The sequence below is a fragment of the Conger conger genome, chromosome 9, assembly GCF_963514075.1.
Source record: "Conger conger chromosome 9, fConCon1.1, whole genome shotgun sequence".
Taxonomy (NCBI): Eukaryota; Metazoa; Chordata; class Actinopteri; order Anguilliformes; family Congridae; genus Conger; species Conger conger.
The window spans coordinates 778582-800123 of NC_083768.1; the positions used below are offsets into that span (position 1 = coordinate 778582).

Sequence of the window (21542 nt, forward strand, 5' to 3'; positions counted from 1 at the left end):
CATGCTGTCCGCTCTGGAGGCCAAGACCCAGCTGCTGTCTAGCTTTCACCCCCAGACCGCCGGCCAGACTGAGCGGACGAGCCAGGAGCCGGCAAAGACACTGCACTGCCTGGTGGAGAAATCCCTGCCCTCCTGGGAGGCCTCGCTCCCCTGGGTGGAGGATGCACATCATTGCTCCTCGGGGCCGCCATGTCCTGACTCCATCTCCCATCACACCCCCCACCTTCTCAATGCCTGACTCCATCTCCCATCACACCCCCCACCTTCTCAATGCCTGACTCCATCTCCCATCACACCCCCCACCTTCTCAATGCCTGACTCCATCTCCCATCACACCCCCCACCTTCTCAATGCCTGACTCCATCTCCCATCACACCCCCCACCTTCTCAATGCCTGACTCCATCTCCCATCACACCCCCCACCTTCTCAATGCCTGACTCCGTCTCCCATCACACCCCCCACCTTCTCAATGCCTGACTCCATCTCCCATCACACCCCCCACCTTCTCAATGCCTGACTCCATCTCCCATCACACCCCCCACCTTCTCAATGCCTGACTCCATCTCCCATCACACCCCCCACCTTCTCAATGCCTGACTCCATCTCCCATCACACCCCCCACCTTCTCAATGCCTGACTCCATCTCCCATCACACCCCCCACCTTCTCAATGCCTGACTCCATCTCCCATCACACCCCCCACCTTCTCAATGCCTGACTCCATCTCCCATCACACCCCCCACCTTCTCAATGCCTGACTCCATCTCCCATCACACCCCCCACCTTCTCAATGCCTGACTCCATCTCCCATCACACCCCCCACCTTCTCAATGCCTGACTCCATCTCCCATCACACCCCCCACCTTCTCAATGCCTGACTCCATCTCCCATCACACCCCCCACCTTCTCAATGCCTGACTCCATCTCCCATCACACCCCCCACCTTCTCAATGCCTGACTCCATCTCCCATCACACCCCCCACCTTCTCAATGCCTGACTCCATCTCCCATCACACCCCCCACCTTCTCAATGCCTGACTCCATCTCCCATCACACCCCCCACCTTCTCAATGCCTGACTCCATCTCCCATCACACCCCCCACCTTCTCAATGCCTGACTCCATCTCCCATCACACCCCCCACCTTCTCAATGCCTGACTCCATCTCCCATCACACCCCCCACCTTCTCAATGCCTGACTCCATCTCCCATCACACCCCCCACCTTCTCAATGCCTGACTCCATCTCCCATCACACCCCCCACCTTCTCAATGCCTGACTCCATCTCCCATCACACCCCCCACCTTCTCAATGCCTGACTCCATCTCCCATCACACCCCCCACCTTCTCAATGCCTGACTCCATCTCCCATCACACCCCCCACCTTCTCAATGCCTGACTCCATCTCCCATCACACCCCCCACCTTCTCAATGCCTGACTCCATCTCCCATCACACCCCCCACCTTCTCAATGCCTGACTCCATCTCCCATCACACCCCCCACCTTCTCAATGCCTGACTCCATCTCCCATCACACCCCCCACCTTCTCAATGCCTGACTCCATCTCCCATCACACCCCCCACCTTCTCAATGCCTGACTCCATCTCCCATCACACCCCCCACCTTCTCAATGCCTGACTCCATCTCCCATCACACCCCCCACCTTCTCAATGCCTGACTCCATCTCCCATCACACCCCCCACCTTCTCAATGCCTGACTCCATCTCCCATCACACCCCCCACCTTCTCAATGCCTGACTCCATCTCCCATCACACCCCCCACCTTCTCAATGCCTGACTCCATCTCCCATCACACCCCCCACCTTCTCAATGCCTGACTCCATCTCCCATCACACCCCCCACCTTCTCAATGCCTGACTCCATCTCCCATCACACCCCCCACCTTCTCAATGCCTGACTCCATCTCCCATCACACCCCCCACCTTCTCAATGCCTGACTCCATCTCCCATCACACCCCCCACCTTCTCAATGCCTGACTCCATCTCCCATCACACCCCCCACCTTCTCAATGCCTGACTCCATCTCCCATCACACCCCCCACCTTCTCAATGCCTGACTCCATCTCCCATCACACCCCCCACCTTCTCAATGCCTGACTCCATCTCCCATCACACCCCCCACCTTCTCAATGCCTGACTCCATCTCCCATCACACCCCCCACCTTCTCAATGCCTGACTCCATCTCCCATCACACCCCCCACCTTCTCAATGCCTGACTCCATCTCCCATCACACCCCCCACCTTCTCAATGCCTGACTCCATCTCCCATCACACCCCCCACCTTCTCAATGCCTGACTCCATCTCCCATCACACCCCCCACCTTCTCAATGCCTGACTCCGTCTCCCATCACACCCCCCACCTTCTCAATGCCTGACTCCGTCTCCCATCACACCCCCCACCTTCCAGGCATAGGGCCTGACTCCATCCAGTGTTCCATGTCTCCAGACTTGAGCTATATCTCACATCCCAGATTTTGTTTCTGTTTATCTGCCTGTTTGGACTGCCTTACTGTTATCGACCTTCTGCCTGTGACCACGACTACGTTTTGGTTTTCTTTAATTTTATGTGTGAGGTACCGTTCAGAGGACCCAGACACAGACCAGGGAGTATGCAAAAATGTTGTTCTTTAATCAGTCCAGGATCAAGCCAGGTAAACAGAGTTCAAACAATCCCAGAATCAAGCCAGGTAAACAGAGTTCAAACAATGGCAGAATCGAGATGCAAAATAATGGTCAAAAAACAAAGCAGGGGCCTATAATCTGAGAGTCACAAGCTGGAGTACAAAAAGGGCCAAAACGAATAATCAAATAATCAAACAAGCAAAAAAAAACAGAAGGATAAGGCAAACTCGTGTCGTTCTTGAATCTCAAATAGGCAGGCTTACTATGAATTGGCAACCCGATATTGATCAACGTTCAGACAAAGAACAATGCAGAGACAGGGGTTTAAATACCAAGACCAGACCAAACTAGGCGGGGCACGGGAGTGAGGTGGGCTAAACAAATGGACAACATGCGGAGAACATAATAGGGTACTGATATAATAACAAAGAGGAAACGAAAACGTGGACTGGATGCCCACAGACCCACATGAAAGACATTCGGCTCCGGATTAGAACGTGGACATTACATAGTGATAGAACAGAGAGGCGGAGTTACAGAGCAGACTAGAAATGGGAGATAATTGTTTGTAAGTTATAGTAAGTGTATAAATCTAAATACCCAAAATAAGTGACTGTTAGTTTATTAGTTAGACAGACAGTAAGTGTGTTAATATAGTATATTAGTACTCAAGGGCATAGGTTTCATTTCAACATTGGGTGTTCTCCCCCAGGAAATTTTGAGCATCTCTCACTTAATTTCCTGCATTCTGGTGAATTTTTATGAACCAATTTACTCCTCTTCTGCATCAATTTATCTTCACATTTACCTCAATCCAGCTTCCTCATTGTTCGCCGCATATCTTTCAGACCGTTTGCAAACACAGCGAACAGAATGCTAACGGAAAAAACTTTAATTGTTTGCAAACGTTCGCCTGTTTGCTGAACGCACCTCAGATAACTTCAGGCACACGTTATAAACTAGATAACGTTAGCGTTTCATCCGCATATACTCTCATTCAGAAACACTGAAGGTAAAACAAGCGTGATAGCTATTTACACTTGATTCATGACACTATCATGCTTCCGCAACGGTAGACATATCGCAACTGCGGGTGTATGAAATAATTGTAAAATAGGCAAGAAAGATATCTAAGCGTTTAGACCCTCTGTGCTGTTATTTATACCTGTACTGGGGAGGAGGTTATCATTCATTATGTTTTGGGGGGACAAATTCACCTCTTCTAAATATTGAGGGGGACACGCAGACAGGGGAGTGACTACGGCTCGAAAACATCGGCGGAGACGAAATGCAATGAACAGTAATGGTGATAACAGAAAACCAGATATGATAATGAAAAATGATAAATTACAAGAAAAAAACGAATAAACTAACAGACAGAACTAGAAACCGAACCCCTGCCTGGATTATAGTTTACAAACTGTCTAGTCTTCTATATACTTGTTTTCCTGCGGTCGACCTACGCCTGCTTAACCTGCCCCAAAGTTAATAAAGACATTGATTTGGACATCTGTCATTTCGGTTCCTTGTTCTGAAGGCTGGCACACTTCAGGAAGTCAATTGAGGATGTCCTGTTTGGTAGTGTTGACATTGTAGGCGGATCGTGTTTTCTTTGATTTGGAGTGCAAAACAAACACCAAACTGCTAATGAAACAATGGATCTCATGCAGGAACATTTCCACATTATCATCACACACAATAAACTGCTCAGGAACCAATGGACCTGACACAAGAACATTTCCATGATGTCATCAGGGTGGCCTGTAGCGGAGTGGTTAAGGTAAATGACTGGGACATGCAAAGTCAGTGGTTCTAATCGCGGTCTAGCCACAGTAAGATCCGCACAGCCATTGGGCCCTTGAGCAAGGCCCTTAATCCTGCATTGCTCCAGATTGTCTCCTGCTTAGTCTAATCAACTGTACGTCGCTCTGGATAAGAGCGTCTGCCAAATGCCAATAATTTTATGTAATGTAATGTAATCATCATAAATGAAAAGGGTTCACCCGAGTGCACCACATTGGATTGACCAAACACACTTCACAAAACTGTCCTGAATCTAGATGTCTGGTACAATACAATATACAGTAAGGAGAATGATGAGGAGGTCGATATAACAGGACTTGCTGTTTAATAGCATCTCTACAACCCCCTCCTCGTACACCCTGCTCAAAAGTCATCTCTCACAGCTCCTGGAATGAACCCATCCCAGGACATCTCCCCTGTTAAGCAAAGAAGAACAACACAACCTTTTGTAACATTCCTTTCTCCTTTTTTTACAGTAACACAGTTGGTAGGAAAACAAGCCCCAGCATATGATTATGGCCTCTCTGGTCTCTCTCCTTTGGAGTCCAGTTCAGGGGGTGGTTTAGTGACGCCTCCTCTGCAGTCCAGTTTAAGGGGTGGTTTAGAGATTCTCCTTTGCAGTGCAGAGAAGGGGTGGTTTAGTGACTCTCCTCTGCAGTCCAGTTTAAGGGGTGGTTCAGTGACTCTCCTCTGCAGTCCAGTTTAAGGGGTGGTTCAGTCACTCTCCTCTGCAGTCCAGTTTAAGGGGTGGTTTAGTGACTCTCCTTTGGAGTCCAGTTTCAGGGGTGGTTTAGTGACTCTCCTCTGCAGTCCAGTTTAAGGGGTGGTTCACTGACTCTCCTCTGCAGTCCAGTTTAAGGGGTGGTTTAGTGACTCTCCTCTGCAGTCCAGTTTAAGGGGTGGTTTAGTGACTCTCCTCTGCAGTCCAGTTTCAGGGGTGGTTTAGTGACTCTCCTCTGCAGTCCAGTTTAAGGGGTGGTTCAGTGACTCTCCTCTGCAGTCCAGTTTAAGGGGTGGTTCAGTGACTCTCCTCTGCAGTCCAGTTTAAGGGGTGGTTTAGTGATTCTCCTTTGCAGTGCAGAGAAGGGGTGGTTTAGTGACTCTCCTTTGCAGTCCAGTTTAAGGGGTGGTTTAGTGATTCTCCTTTGCAGTGCAGAGAAGGGGTGGTTTAGTGACTCTCCTTTGCAGTCCAGTTTAAGGGGTGGTTTAGTGATTCTCCTTTGCAGTGCAGTTTAAGGGGTGGTTTAGTGACTCTCCTCTGCAGTCCAGTTTAAGGGGTGGTTCAGTGATGCCTCCTCTGCACATGAGTGCGCTGAATTAGCTGCAGTGACTCAGTGGCATGGTGAACCCAGAAGTGGCTTTGAAAGACCTGACACCACATGCATGTCCTGCTCTGACGCTCTGTGTTTGAGCTGTGAAATCTGCAGTTGAGCTGTGAAACATCCCTGAACATTAAGGACAGTATCCCCTGGACCGTACAGGACTTTAAAAGCAGGGTGCAGGGCTCCATGCTGCTGTGGACTCACTGGGGATGGACCACTAAATTCAATATATTCCCCATTCATTTCTACCTTTTGGGCCCATACACTTTTGCCTTGCGCTGACACGTCACCCAGAAATGCATATTCATCTGACTCTGTGCCGCTAATATTATCCACTGTCTGTGGTGAGCATCACGCATGTTGAACCGTGCCCTTTCAAAAAATCACCTTCCTTTTCCTGACAGAATTTCGTCAGCTTCGCCTCCCAACGCAAACTTGATATGGCCCGCCTTTTCTTATCAAGTCCTGACGCAATTCTATACCGTTTATAAACGGCTTATCCATTTCGGCCGATCATTTGCGTTTGCCGGCCGGCGTAAGCTGCATCGCTGTGTTCACCTGTCATACGCCATCGTCCGCAGGTGTGCTCGTTAACTTCTCATAGTTTAATGTGCGCGACTCGCCCCCATTCAGTGCTAGACTGCGTCCCACAATCTTTCACTCCACCATCCTTTACTCCACTGCCCCAGGGCCACTCCTCCACTTCTGCGAAATAATGTGGAGCAAAGGAGTGCTGTATGCCTGTACACTTTCCGTCTATTGGGACGCACCTGTAGTGTAGGTGCATAAATGCTTTTGTTTTTTCAGTCCTCATCGGCGATGGAAATGTAACTTCACCTTTCCCGCAGCGGACATCAAGGTAAGTTATTCACATGAATGGTGGCGCTGGTTTGATTAACTTTGTTGTAGTATTTCTTTTTTAGTTTTACTTCTGACACTATTATATATAAGGAGAACGAGGAGGAGGCCGATATAACAGGATTAGTCGTTTAATAGCGTCTCTCCAAACCCCTCCTTGTACATCGGGTTATTCTTCAAGGGTTCCGATTGTATCTGTATGTTTACACTAAGACTCGGAACTGTACTGGGCTCTCAGGTCCTCTTAGCACTCATACTTGTGTTTGATTTGCTCTTCGTTGTACGTCGCTCTGGATAAGAGCGTCTGCTAAATGCCTTGTAATGTAATGTAATGTAATGTAATGTGATGGGTTATATCTATCAAGGCTCGGAATGTATTTCTTTGCCTCTGATTTGCTACAATTTTAGATTTGAAATCACACAATTAACATGTGATTAAAGTGCAAATTTTCAGATTTTATTAAAGGGTATTTTGTATACACTTTGCGTTCCCATGTAGAAATTATAGCGGTGTTTATACGTAGCCCTTCCATCTCAGGGCACCGTAACGTTTGGGACAAAGTGGAGTGAAGTATGCATTTTCAGAATAATGGGACGCACCCATTGGCTGTATCTGAAATGGCTCACTATTCACTTATTACTAATCCCTACTTTGTGAATATCAATTTAATACGCTACACAGGTTTATCTAAAAAAAATTAGAATATCGTGGAAAAGTTACTTTTTTCTGTTATTTAATTGAAACTTTCACATATTCTAGATTCATTACACATAAAGTGAAATATTTCAATTATTTATTATTTTGAATCTCGATGATTATCTATGTGGTTCAGGTCAATCAAGCACAGTAATACCATGGTCAGCAAACCAGTTACTAGTAGATTTGGCACTGTGGGCAGATGCCAAGTCCTGCTGGAAAAGGAAATCAGCATCTCCATAAAGCTTGTCAGCAGACGGATGCATGAAGTGCTCTAAAATCTCCTGGTAATCTGCTGCGTTGACTCTGGACTTGATAAAACACAGTGGACCAACACCAGCAGATGACATGGCACCCCAAATCATCACTGACTGTGGAAACTGCTATTAAACACGTCAGCAGTTTTCCCCATGATTGCTCGACCATGTATTGAGAGCATAAATGAACATACTTTTCAGAAGATCGACATTTCTGTATTATAAATCTTTTTTTTGACTGGTCTCATGTAATATTGTAATATTTTCAGATACTGGAGCTGTAAGACGTAATCGTCAAGATTAAAATAAAAAAAGGCTTGAAATATTTCACTTTATGTGTAATGAATCTAGAATATAAGAAAGTTTAACTTTTTGAAACAAATGACAGAAAAAAAGAAACTTTTCCACGATATACAAATTTTTTGAGATGCACCTTGTATAGTTTACTAAATAAAGAGTGAATTTGGACAGCAGACGTCGTATTTTGCAATATATCCGCGTAATCGCGTATAAGGCTATGCACTGCAGGATCTTGCCGCAAATCCATTATCAAACATAGGTCTATGCAGCCTGTTCTTAAAAACCCTCATTTCCATCTTACAATGCCCAGTGAAGATGCAGCTCCCTTAACCCAGATATGGCGTTCAATTTGTCATTTTTCTTCTAAATATCTACAACACACCCTACACCTTTCTATACAAAAAACACTGGTTTAGAAGAATGCTATTACCGCTTTTAGTCGATAGACTGAATGTAGCCTACTCGTTCATCACAAATTACGTGTATTTCTTGGTTTACTATTCACTACATTAGGGTGAATTCACTTTCAGAATTTGGGGCGCATTAAGTATTTTGGGTTTTTCGCCTTGACCTGCTAATCATTGTCATTCAGCATTTTCACCTCAAATACCGTGTATATAAATTGCTCGTGGTCACATGACATTTATTCTGTGACTCACTCATTGAAGTGGGCGTGGCGATGGCCACCCAGGAAGTTGGCAGGAGACAGGGTACCGGGACACAGTGTAGCATTTGGGCCTTATTTGTTAAGATGATTCAAATGTCATGCATGATACTGATTATCAAGTATAAGATATTACTGCAACAAAATAAAGTAAAACATTTTGAATATAATTTTTTCCTTCTTTAAATCTTTTTATTTTCAGGCTGTCCCAAATTATCTTCACGTGTATGGTAATTAAGTTCATGAATGAAAAATAATATAACATGGCTGAAATTTGAGTGTGTGTAAATAAATGTCACTCTAACATCATTAATATCATTAAAAACTTACAAACTAAATTATCCAACTGTATATATAATTTTTATACATGGTTTGTGATATGGTTTGTGGCTACGCCACCTAGCAATACGCCTTCTTTGGCATGTCATGTTTTATTTACATTATTTTAATATCTTTTCAATCAGGGTCGATTTGCCAGAAGCACCATTACTGGTGGGTGTAATTCACTATTTTCTCTGATTAGCTGATGTTTTCAATAAAAGCGCAACAACAAGCAAAACGCACCAACATTCAGTACACCAGTGGTTTCTTTCTTTTTCAGGTCATTCCAAGTTGTTGTACAAGCTATCCTCAATGCTTGTGCAATGGATTTCCCCTCTTTTCTAAGCTTCAAAATGGCTTGCTTTTCTCCCAAAGACAGCTCTCTGGTCTTGATGTTGGTTTATCATTTCTAACACAAATGGGTGGTCTGATATAAAAGGTGATGTTCTTAGTTGTTTAACAAATCTAGACAAAAATACCAGGAAATAAAGGCTGAATTTCAGATCTGTCATCTCATCTACATCTTTTGACCTCAAACTCAATTGTCTTCAGTGTATAGCAAAAACAAAGAAATTGCTATTCAAATATTTTTGGAGGGGACTGTAGAACTCTCATAAAATGAGGAACCTCTAACCTGCCTGGTGTGGGAGATTGAACCTAAAGAGTGCAATCACGTGCAATATCAACTCATTATCATGTGCAATATCTCCCTATAGTCACTGCAATACCAACCTATAATCATGTGCAATATCTTTTTTTTATTTTTTATTTAAATTTTTCCAGATTTTTCCCTTTTCCTCCCAATTTGGTAGCCAATTGTACCTCGTCTGATTCAATTGGAGGTAGTCGTATTAGATGTACCGCCCGTACCCCATCCCTGGGCGGCCCGAATGAGAGCGACACGCCTTCTTCAAGCCGTCTCGTCTCGTGTCCGTTGCCGTGATTCCGAGGCGCCCGAGGTGCTTATTGTGCGGCGATCTAATAACCCTGCCAAGTCCCTCCCTCTGGAGCAGCGAACCAATTATTGCTGCCCCACGTGAGCCGGTCAAACTTGGCTTTTGGCAGGACCGAGAATCGAACCCCGGTGTGCAACTGCAGCAAACTGCAACCGCAAGTCTGCTGCGTCTTAGCCTGTTGCGCCACCGCGGCTCATCATGTGCAGTATCTACCTATAATCGCGTGTAATATCAACTTATAATCAATATCTACCTATAATCACGTGTAATATCTACCTATAATCACGTGTAATATGTAACTATAATCATGTGCAATATCTACCTATAATCACGTGTAATATCAACTTATAATCAATATCTACCTATAATCACATGTAATATCAACTTATAATCAATATGTAGCTATAATCATGTGCAATATCTACCTATAATCACGTGTAATATCTAACTATAACCATGTGCAATATGTAACTATAATCATGTGCAATATCTACCTATTATTTTATCTCCTTGTAGGTAGTTTATCAGAAGTAGTATGGGCATTGTATGGACCCAAGGCATCTTTTATGACAAAGTAATATTTGGGGTACACCAAATAATATAAGATACAAAGTATCTACATTTGGTTTTGTAATATACATAAACTGTACGCGATATGATCACAGTATTATACAGTACACTAATTTTTTTATTTGTGTGTGCCTGGTTGCACCAGACTACATGTATTGATATAGATTTATACAGAACAAATTAATATTGATTGTACATTAACCAAACTTATCGATAATTACTACTGTTATACTCACCTTCAATGCACTATGTCCCCTCAAAATAAACCTTGCTGTCTATGTGTCTATTGTGCTAAGCCGCTCATTTACATGCAGAACAGTGAATACTTACAATAGCTTACATGTACATGTTCATTTGACAGATTTTTAAGCAGAAACATTAGATTTTCCTTAAGTGTAGCAGTCTCAGGTTGGATTTTAGTTTTTTGAATAATCTGGTAATATTTAAGTTGTTTATGTGTTCCAATGGATTCTACGGAGAGCAATCCCCTCTGTTGGGAAATGCTCCAGGCCCATTACTGATATGTACCATAGATATGTTGAGTGTAATCAGTCCTCCTGTGTTTTCTTTCTAGGTGGGTGATTTCCAGCAGAGAGCAGCTTCACCATCTCTTTACCACCTCATTCAGTCAAAAAGAAGAAAGCAGGACCCCTCCCTCTAACAGGAAGCACAAGCTTGCACTTCAAACCGTCACATTTTCCCTCCTATTCAGACGTCAGTTACTTACTAATCTACGACTGTCAGTACCTCTCGTACTTGCAGTTTACCATGCAGAAAACCCCCAAAGTGTAAACTGCATGCATCTAGCTTTTGAGTGCATCTGAGAACTGTTCTGAAAGGATAACATTCCCTGCCTGAATAGGTCATGCACTTTGTTTCTGATACAATCCTTTCAAACCCTCGTCTGAAGTCAAACCCTCCATTGAGGAAGCTCTCCCTCCTTTTTGCAACTTTCCAGTCTGTAAACACATATCATTTACAAAATGGTGGACCTCAAGAATCCGAGAAGAAAGCTTTTGATTGTGCTGTTCTGCTTCTGTGCTACTACCATAGTTTTATTTAGCTCCAGCAATACGTCATCATACTTATCACAACTTGTCTCTCGGTGGTCCGACAAACCCGTTTCCAGGGCACTGTGTGCCTGCCGCCAGTGCATCTCTGTTGAGGATGAAGACCCCTGGTTCAGGAAGCGCTTTAACACGTCCATATCGCCGCTCTTGTCACAGAAGAACGCCATGCTGTCTGACGACACCTTTCAATGGTGGCAGGTAAGCACGCACACAAAAAAGTACCTATGATGCTGGAAATCATCCAAAAGCTGACCTGCTGGCTCAGTCTGCACGCTAAAGCCATAGCACTGCCTGGCTCATTTGGCATGCTAAAGCCATAGCTCTGCCTGGCTCTTTCTGCATGCTAAAGCCATAGCGCTGCCTGGCTCATTCTGCATGCTAAAACCATAGCTCTGCCTGCCTCATTCTGCATGCTAAAGCCATAGCGCTGCCTGGCTCATTTGGCACGCTAAAGCCATAGCTCTGGCTGGCTCATTTGGCATGCTAAAGCCATAGCGCTGCCTGGCTCTTTCTGCTGCATTGCTCTTTTTGGCATGCTGTTGCTTCAATGCTGCTGTTGCTTATATTACATGCTGTTACTGCATTTGCATTGTAATCGTTTCTTCAGAAGTCTTCTGACTGAACTGTGTATGTGTGTGTGTGTGGGTGTGTGTGTTTTGGTTTTGGTCTGTTGACAAATGTAATCGCAGTAAAACCATGTAAATACAGCATAACCTGCCATCTACCTAAGAAAGGCTTTATTCTGCTCCCATAGCTACCGTTGCTCTTGTTGATTGACTCTTGAGCAGCTGACTCCTGACACACTCTTGTGTGTCTTTATTGTGTCCCCAGAGGCTACAGACTAAGAAAAATGCCAACTACAGTGCTGTGGTGCAGAAACTATTCAAGGTTGTCCCTGGGGAGGGACATTACAACGACTCAGGGCCCAATCGCTGCAGGACTTGCGCTGTAGTCGGGAATTCTGGGAACCTCAAGGGATCTGATTACGGAGCCCTCATTGACTCCAATGACTTCGTCATAAGGTGAAAGACTCAGCCTGACCTGACCTAAAAACAGGGACCACTGCTCTTTCTCATTCATATAAATTACCTTGACAGGGACATTTAAAGTACTGTAGCTGTCCCCTGACTTTCTGATTATTTAAAGTGCAGAGTAATATGGAGAGAATTGAATGATTATTGTGATTGGTGCAATCATTTTGTTTGTAATGTTTGGAAAATATAAGGTTTGGTTTCTTGTGATCTTGTGTAGTAGCGACACCTACTGTTCAAATGTGTAAGTTCCTGTGCATAGACAGCATACTGTGGTCACGTGAGTCAGTTGCGTTAATTGGGAGTACTGTGGATTGGTCGAAACATTCGAGAACGACAGAGATGTTTGAACTGTTGGGAGCCGCACAAGGAAGGTTGTTTTGTAAATGAAAAGCAAGAGAAACGAAGAGCAAAGAAGAGAGGGTGTGAAAGTGAATGTAACTACTCCTTGAGTTTGGTCACAAGGCGCACACGTTTTTCATGGTGTTTGCCGACGAAAGAAAACAATAAAACTTCAGACGTGAACATCAGTCGATGCGTGGGTGTCTGTGCTAAAGAAAAGGACCTTTGGGAGCAGTTATAAGTACATCAGTTAAATTTGCAGATGATACAAAACTAGAAGGTTTAGCTAACAGTTTGAAATCTATTGTAGTCCAGGAAGATTTAAACAGAATCCAAAAGTGGATATGTAGTGGAGGCAGAAATACTGGGGGTTTTCAAGACCAGGCTTTATACGGCGCTAGATACCATTTAGCTGTTAGGCAAACTAAGCAGTAAGTACACTTTAGTGGTAGGATAAGGTCAGCATTGCTGGTCTGAATGGCCTGTTCTCAAGTTTGAGATCAGTGCCCTAATGGATTGAAACCTCCTAGGGAAATGTAAACACAACTTGCATTTTGCCCCGTGGAGCTACCAGCCACAGTTGGTACTGGGATACTCCGGATTTGAACCACATTTGAACTGTTTTAAACAAATTAAGTGGTTTAATTGATCAGTTGAATGCTAAGTAATAACAAAAGAAAGCACACCCTGCGGCTCTTCAGGAGTGAAGGCCCCAGCATTGTTTTTTGGATAGTTCAAAAAACAGAACAGCACTGTAATCATATTATTGACGCCTTTTCACTTTGCCCTCCGCCTATTTTTGTCCAATATAATTAATTAATATCTGAAACTATTGACTATTAACACTTAAATTTAAAGGTTAGAAAGAAGAGGCCTGTAACATTTTAATTTGGGTCGTAACAAATTTAAGTCAGAGCGTGCACATACAGTGTACACAAAAGATACATGAAATACAAAATTTTCATTACTATTATTAATGTTTTATAGTTTAGCACTGAATACCTCAATTTCTAAGTCAAGGACCAACCCAGACCTACTTTATATTTGTGGACAAACTTGGTTTTAACTTGTGTACAACATTTTGTAACAATATCGACAGGCATTCAAATTCCACAACTGCACCCAGGTGTCATCAAGTGTCCCCTAATCTCTCCAAATATATGTACATATCTTTTTCTCCAGACACTTGAATGATCAGAAAAGCTTATTTTTCTTTTAAAACTGTTTTTTTTATTGAAAATGTAAAGAAAATATTGTATGTGAGTATGTTTTTTTAAAGCATGCCCGAAGTGTCCAAAACGCCCTCCAAAAAGGATGACTCACCCTAATGCTTTCAAACGAACCTGCATCACATTTTAAATGGACATCACATTTATTTCAAAATTAGGTTAGCCAGAGCCATGCTAGCCCTGTTCGCCAGTACAATACAGATTAATCTATAGCAAATCCTTTAATTACTCATGTCTGTATATTCATTGCAGCTATGCAAACTCAGCAATATTCCTAAACTGTCCATAACCTGAATATGACACATTATACCTTGTTGGAAAGGGTAGGAGGCCCTGTACAAGAAGCTTACTATGTTTTACATTAGTTTGGTACTGAAATGACCTTGCAATGCATTTCTGCAACAATAAGAAATAGCGCTGGGTTAATATATAATTTTCTAGAAAATGGCTGAACGGATTATGAAATAAACTTCAAAATTAGTCAGAAAACAGCCATAGCTGTTGGTGGGATATTTGGTTCCATACATGTCTGTATCGAACAATTAGCAAAACAAACTTGTATTTCTACTAAACCGGAAATATGTTGACCAGAAATGTAATAAAAGTTGCCTTTTATTGTCTGACTCCGTGGGGAGGTGAGGGTTGCAAACCATGAGCATAGTGAGAGGGAGGCTGGAGTTTTATTGCCCTGCTTTGCAAATAAGAGGCTGATAAACATCTAAACTGCTGTTCTCGCCTTTAATCGTCTTTAACAATCTGGCATTGCAATTTTGTGCTTTTATTATGTCACAGTTTTTTGTTTCTAGAAATAAAATATGATTTACCCTGATTAACTATTAAAAGCTGAGGCAGCTTGTCCTACCATGTGTTCTTCCACCCTGAACTCCTGAATTACAAAGCTTGCATCGATTAAGTCAATAGAAATGTTAATTGAATACCAGTTAGTGTATTTTCTGTGGCAATAGTGTTGAAACATATTTCTCACATCACGTTACAGAAACCATAATGATGTTTCTTGGTTGTATGGTAAACTTGGGCCACAAAAATGCAGCTATCATGATTGCATTGTCTAAAATCAATGTCAAGACTAGTTTACATAGCAGTCAGTTCTCTAAGAGCGATACATATTGTCTCTGCAGAATGAACAAAGCTCCCATTTTGGGCTATGAAAAGGACGTAGGGAACAGAACCACCCATCGTGTCATGTACCCAGAAAGTGCCACAAACCTGCAAAAGGACACAAGTCTGCTGCTGATACCATTCAAGACTTTGGATCTGGAGTGGATCACTAGTGCTCTGACCACAGGCACTGTGAAACGGTAGGTGGCCATGGGCTACATTGGGAATGCATTTGTGTTTGAACATTGATCTAAGAAGCTGAATGCAGCTTTGAGAAACAAGAGCCCTCGTCAGAAGCTGCTGTGGTGCTCACTCACTTTGTTTTTGGATGAAAAAGAAGCAACAGTTTTCATCATTACGCTTTGCATTTAATGTTAGGGTGAGGGGCAAAATGAGCTAGACAGACAGTTATGCACAAAGAAAGGGAAAAAGGGCTCCTTTATCAGCTCTTGGTTCAGTGCTGCCATGGATGCTCCAAGTGTCCTGCCCTGGGGTACTAGTGGACTCTGTGATCTTGTGGATCGTCATTGGACTAAGTGCCACCCAGCAGGCTATTGACATCTCTCTGTTTTCAACAGCACCCGGATGCCGGTGATGGCCAAGATTAATGCAGACAAGAATAAGGTGAAAGAGTCTTGTGTCGCACTTTGTTCACACAAGATGCTTTTGTGTGTGTGTGTGTGTGTGTGTGTGTATGTACAAGTGTGTGAATATACAAATATCACATGTAGTATGTCTCTTGTGCTCATTCTGTGACTTTTATGATTTCATTCAACACAGGTGTTAATATACAACCCCACGTTCTTAAAGTACGTCTATGATGTGTGGCTTGAACGCCATGGGCAATATCCCTCCACCGGCTTCTTAACCTTGATGTTCGCCATCCACGTATGTGATGAGGTAAGCACATATTACACATTTTAACAAACTATATCATTAACAAACTGGCTTTATCCAATTTACCCAAGAAAAAAAGCAAAAGCAAAGTGCAGTGTCAGATGCAGTGTACGTTTGAGCTGGCGTATACTGCCATCTAGTGTTGGTGAAATGCCCTGATACTTTTTTTACTGTATGCATGATGAGCCACTGGTAGAATTTTTGCAACATCAAATTTCATTGACCATTCCTGAATCACTTATAAGTCTTCTTAATGTCTTGTTAGGACCACAGATGTAGTGTGTCCATGGTGCTTCTGATTTAATACTGTCCTTTGGGATTTAATCCCAAATTTAACTGTGACAAATCAGAGGTAATCCTTACTGGACCGAAAAACCATGACCTCGCTAATCCCCAGCCTCGGTCTGGATATAGACGGCCTCGTAGTGAATGCCTCTATAATCTCAGCCTCATAGTGAATGCCTCTATAACGTCAGCCTCATAGTGAATGCCTCTATAACCTCAGCCTCGTAGTGAATGCCTCTATAACCTCAGCCTCATAGTGAATGCCTCTATAACGTCAGCCTCATAGGGAATGCCTCTATAACCTCAGCCTCATAGTGAATGCCTACATAACCTCAGCCTCGTACTGAATGCCTACATTACCTCAGCCTCGTAGTGAATGCCTCTATAACCTCAGCCTCATAGTGAATGCCTCTATAACCTCAGCCTCGTACTGAATGCCTACATTACCTCAGCCTCGTAGTGAATGCCTCTATAACCTCAGCCTCGTACTGAATGCCTACATAACCTCAGCCTCGTAGTGAATGCCTCTATAACCTCAGCCTCATAGTGAATGCCTCTATAACCTCAGCCTCATAGTGAATGCCTCTATAACCTCAGCCTCATAGTGAATGCCTCTATAACCTCAGCCTCATAGTGAATGCCTCCACAGCTGTTTGTAACCTGGGCCTCACAAAATCTACTCAGTTCAACATCAAACTGTCCATCTGCTTCCTCTTGATCTCAGGTGAATGTTTTTGGATTTGGAGCATCCAAGGACAGAACCTGGCAGCATTACTGGGAGACAAGGAAATTTCTCCAGTCAAAGCCAACCGGAGGGCATGCTGGAGACTATGAGTCCATCACCATGAAGCTGCTGGCCTGTAAAAATAAAATGAAGTTGTTTGAAGGGAGATGAGGGTAACCATTGGCTGTGAAATGAACAGGACTGCCGAACGGCCCTAAAGGCTGAAGTTAGAGCATGGTAAATGGTTGGCATTTATATAGCGCCTTTTTCCAAAGCGCTGTACAATTGATGCTTCTCATCCACCCATTCATACACACACACACACCAACGGCGATTGGCTGCCATGCAAGGCACCGACCAGCTCGTCAGGAGCATTTGGGAGTTAAGTGTCTTGCTCAGGGACACTTCGACACAGCCTGGGTGGGGGATCGAACTGGCAACCGTCCGGCTGCCAGCTGACTGCTCTTACTGCCTGAGCCAATGAGACGACTGCTCTTACTGCCTGAGCCAATGAGACGACTGCTCTTACTGCCTGAGCCAATGAGACAACTGCTCTTACTGCCTGAGCCAATGAGACGACTGCTCTTACTGCCTGAGCCAATGAGACGACTGCTCTTACTGCCTGAGCCATGTCGCCCCCTTAGCAGCACTGGCTTCCGCAATATGACATACACAAGTTAAACTAGATATGACATGTACACAAGTTAAACTAGATATGACATGTACACAAGTTAAACTAGATATGACATATACACAAGTTAAACTAGATATGACATATACACAAGTTAAACTAGATATGACATATACATGAGTAAAACTAGATACATTTTTTTGGAATACTTTAACGCTTTACTTTGTTTGACTAAATTGGGGAAAAAGTACATTTTGACTTCAGCTCATCTTTAATATGCTTTGTTTTGAGGGAATAATTGAATCAAGTAAATTAAATCATGAAGTTCTATCAATAACTTGGGACATTTTTAGTTTTAAACGGATATATAACTTTGCCTGTATGACTGGTGTACACATGGTGAATATCTGTGAGGGCTATGTCTCTGTATGTGAAGTGCCTTATCAATGAAATGTAAGGTTTGGGTTTTGGGGATGGGGGTTTTGTGCCTTTTCAACTTTATCTTGCATTTATGAATAAAACAATTTTTTTTTCCACCCATCCTTCCATTATCCTAACCCGCTTATCCTGAACAGGGTCACAGGGGGGCTGGAGCCTATCCCAGCATACATTGGGCAAAAGGCAGGAATACACCCTGGACAGGTCGCCAGTCCATCGCAGGGCACACACACCATTCACTCACACACTCATACCCATGGGAAATTTCGACTCTCAAATCAGCCTAACCTGCATGTCTTTGGACTGTGGGAGGAAACCGGAGTACCCGGAGGAAACCCACGCAAACAAGGGGAGAACATGCAAACTCCACACAGAGACGCCCCGGCCGACGGGGATTCGAACCCAGGACCTCCTTGCTGTGAGGCGTCTGAGGGTTTATACTCAGCCTAATCTCACACAGGTATTCTATTCTGAGGGTTTAGACTCAGCCTAATCTCACATTGGTATTCTGCTCTGAGGGTTTAAACTCCGCCTAATTACATGGGTATTCTGAGGGTTTAGACTCAGCCTAATCTCACACAGGTATTCTGCTCTGAGGGTTTAGACTCAGCCTAATTCCACAGGTATTCTGAGGGTTTAGTCTCAGCCTAATCACACAGGTTTTCTGCTCTGAGGGTTTAGACTCAGCCTAATCACACAGATATTCTGCTCTGAGGGTTTAGACTCAGCCTAATCACACAGATATTCTGCTCTGAGGGTTTAGACTCTGCCTAATCTCACGCACCTAAGGATCAGAAGGTTCTATGGTTCCTGGTCTACAAAGTTTCTGAATTAGCCGATTTGCCATCTCCAGATAGGGAGAAATCTACAGTGACTAAATTATGTAGTTATGTCTGATATTCTTTCATAAGTGACAATCAAACCCTTTGCTTTTCATGTGCTTAAGAAGGGATGTCTGGACATTCTGGCAACATGAAGGAAACAAGCTCAGTTAAATTAACCACATAGATTATGTTTGCTGGACCTGCTGAGATACATTGGTGCTCTGTCTCTACCTGCAGGTTAAAGGAAACAATATGGAGGGTCATATTGATTCTTCCCTTTTTCTCCCCCCTGTTCAGTTTCCACTGAATATAGAAAAACACCATATTATTTTTCATTTATTAATATTTATCCATACATCTTTGGCTATATACTGAGGATAAAATTGGTCCCGACTTGGTATCTATTAATTTTCTTGGACTAGGTGAATACACCATTCTCTACCAGACAAATCTACTGTATGCTCACTCTCTTCAATAGGATACACAGGAAGCCAGCATTTTTGGTTGAAATGCAGGAAAAGTAATGTACGATTATGCAGGATTGATATGCTAACCCAGGACTTGATTCAAGAAGAGGTATGCACCTGCTGCCATGGTGACACATGCATGAGAATGTCACTGGCTTTGCGAGACAAGAGTGAAGTCATTTTAATGACATCGCCCTTGAAACCTTAAACCTTCATTTCATCTACCAGCCCCCCTCATTTGCCTATCTGACAAAGCTATGCCATTCTCTGTCTGTATGTATTTGCATGTTGCCCAGATTCTGTATGGTATTATACTTTTTACACCTGTGAAGCAACCTGCATATCTACCATTTTGATTGTAATTCAAACATCCATTTATTTTATCAGGCGTCTGTCAAATGCCGGTAGCTCAGGTGTAAGGCGCTCAGGTGTAAGTAATGCCATTGCAGCCTCGGTTTTTTTGGGCGATGGCGCGTTACCTCAAAAAGGTATTAAAGAATCCGAGAATCTTTTACCCGATCTACAGTCGATACTATTTACCCATACACGGCCACCGCTACTATGGCACTACTTTAAATAGAGCACGCTTTGGTGCCTCTCCACAGTTATCATCGACCATTATGAACGGCATACGCTTTTACTGTGGTTTCTTTCCTTTGGGTTAATAAAGATGGAAATATAGGTTTGACTACGGAATGACTCCAAAGGATATCAGTTTCTCAAGCACGGGGAGCCTAAGATCGGAAGTAAGTGGTCTATAGCTGCGTGCAGTTGGCAAATGTTGCTGGCCACAATTGGAGACGTCCGGTTCGCATTTATCAAAATAAAAGTTCGGTGAATAAAATTATTTATGAACTGTAATTTTGTCAATTTTAATTGTTAAATTAATACAGTTGGATATGATTGTGATGTATTTGCAGAGAATATAAAATTGTGCACAAATTTCAATAAAAACAGTTTGCCACCTGTTGTTGCTGTCTGTCAGGTGTGGTATGGGCATGCATTGCCATAGACTGTCAGTTGCCACCCAACTCATTTGCATAGCTCATAACTCAAAAACTATGAATTGTTTCTAAATGAAAGGGGGTATACATTTGTTAGCTGGACCCATATCTTTAAAATGAAACAGTCCTTTCTGCAAAATCCTGTTCCAAGCAATTGTTGCTGTGTTTCTAGTGTGGGGTGGCCATACGTTGCTATTGACTGTCAGTTGCCACCCAGCTCATTTGCATAGCTGATAACTCAAAAACTATAAATAGTTTCCAAATGAAAGGGGGTATACATTTGTTAGCTGGACCCATATCTTTAATATGAAACAGTCTTTTCTGTGAAATCCTGTTCCGAGCAATTGTTGCTGTGTTTCTAGTGTGGGGAGGCCATACGTTGCCATAGACTGTCAATTGCCACCCAGCTCATTTTCATAGCTCATAACTCAAAAACTATAAATTGTTTCAAAATGAAAGGGGGTATACATTTGTTAGTTGGACCCATATCTTTAATATTCTACAGTCCTTTCTGCAAAATCCTGTTCCGAGCAATTGTTGCTGTGTTTCTAGTGTGAGGTGGCCATACGTTGCTATTGACTGTCAGTTGCCACCCAGCTCATTTGCATAGCTGATAACTCAAAAACTATAAATTATTTCAAAATGAAAGGGGTATACATTTTTTAGCTGGACCCATATCTTTAATATTCTACAGTCCTTTCTGCAAAATCCTGTTCCGAGCAATTGTTGCTGTTTTTCTAGTGTGTTGTGGCCATACGTTGCTATTGACTGTCAGTTGCCACCCAGCTCATTTGCATAGCTCATAACTCAAAAACTAGAAATAGTTTCCAAATGAAAGGGGGTATACATTTACTCTATATACCCATATCTTTAATATTCTACAGTCTTTTCTGTGAAATCCTGGAAACAATTGGCTAAATGATTCCATTATAAACACATACCTGTCATTTTTAATCAGAACAGTACCCGAAAACATAATTCTTGCAGTCCCCTCTACATTTGTTAGCCAGGAACTGTATAGTTTGTACTGCAAGACAATTGAGGTCTTGCCAAATTTACCAAATTTAAAAAGAAATTGGTGGAGATTT

The 21542-nt window shown here is 43.2% G+C and overlaps 1 protein-coding gene across 1 annotated transcript; it reads left to right on the forward strand.

The window, feature by feature from the left end:
- The first annotated feature begins 1 nt into the window (after nucleotide 1).
- Nucleotides 2-17261, forward strand: LOC133136602 (CMP-N-acetylneuraminate-beta-galactosamide-alpha-2,3-sialyltransferase 1-like). The gene is made up of 8 exons (XM_061254238.1): nucleotides 2-191; nucleotides 6578-6629; nucleotides 11523-11661; nucleotides 12295-12485; nucleotides 15205-15384; nucleotides 15763-15808; nucleotides 15965-16084; nucleotides 17091-17261. The coding sequence occupies exons 1-8, from the start codon at nucleotides 2-4 to the stop codon at nucleotides 17259-17261; spliced, it is 1089 nt and encodes a 362-aa protein (XP_061110222.1).
- The last annotated feature ends 4281 nt before the right edge of the window (nucleotides 17262-21542 follow it).

What these genes read in the sequence shown, in the direction of transcription:
- LOC133136602 (XM_061254238.1), top strand. Translation starts at nt 2, where the DNA reads ATGCTGTCCGCTCTGGAGGCCAAGACCCAGCTGCTGTCTAGCTTTCAC. An exon ending in ACACCTTTCAATGGTGGCAG is followed by an intron (nt 11,662 to 12,294) that starts GTAAGCACGCAC and finishes TTGTGTCCCCAG; the next exon opens with AGGCTACAGACTAAGAAAAA. An exon ending in TTAATGCAGACAAGAATAAG is followed by an intron (nt 15,809 to 15,964) that starts GTGAAAGAGTCT and finishes CATTCAACACAG; the next exon opens with GTGTTAATATACAACCCCAC.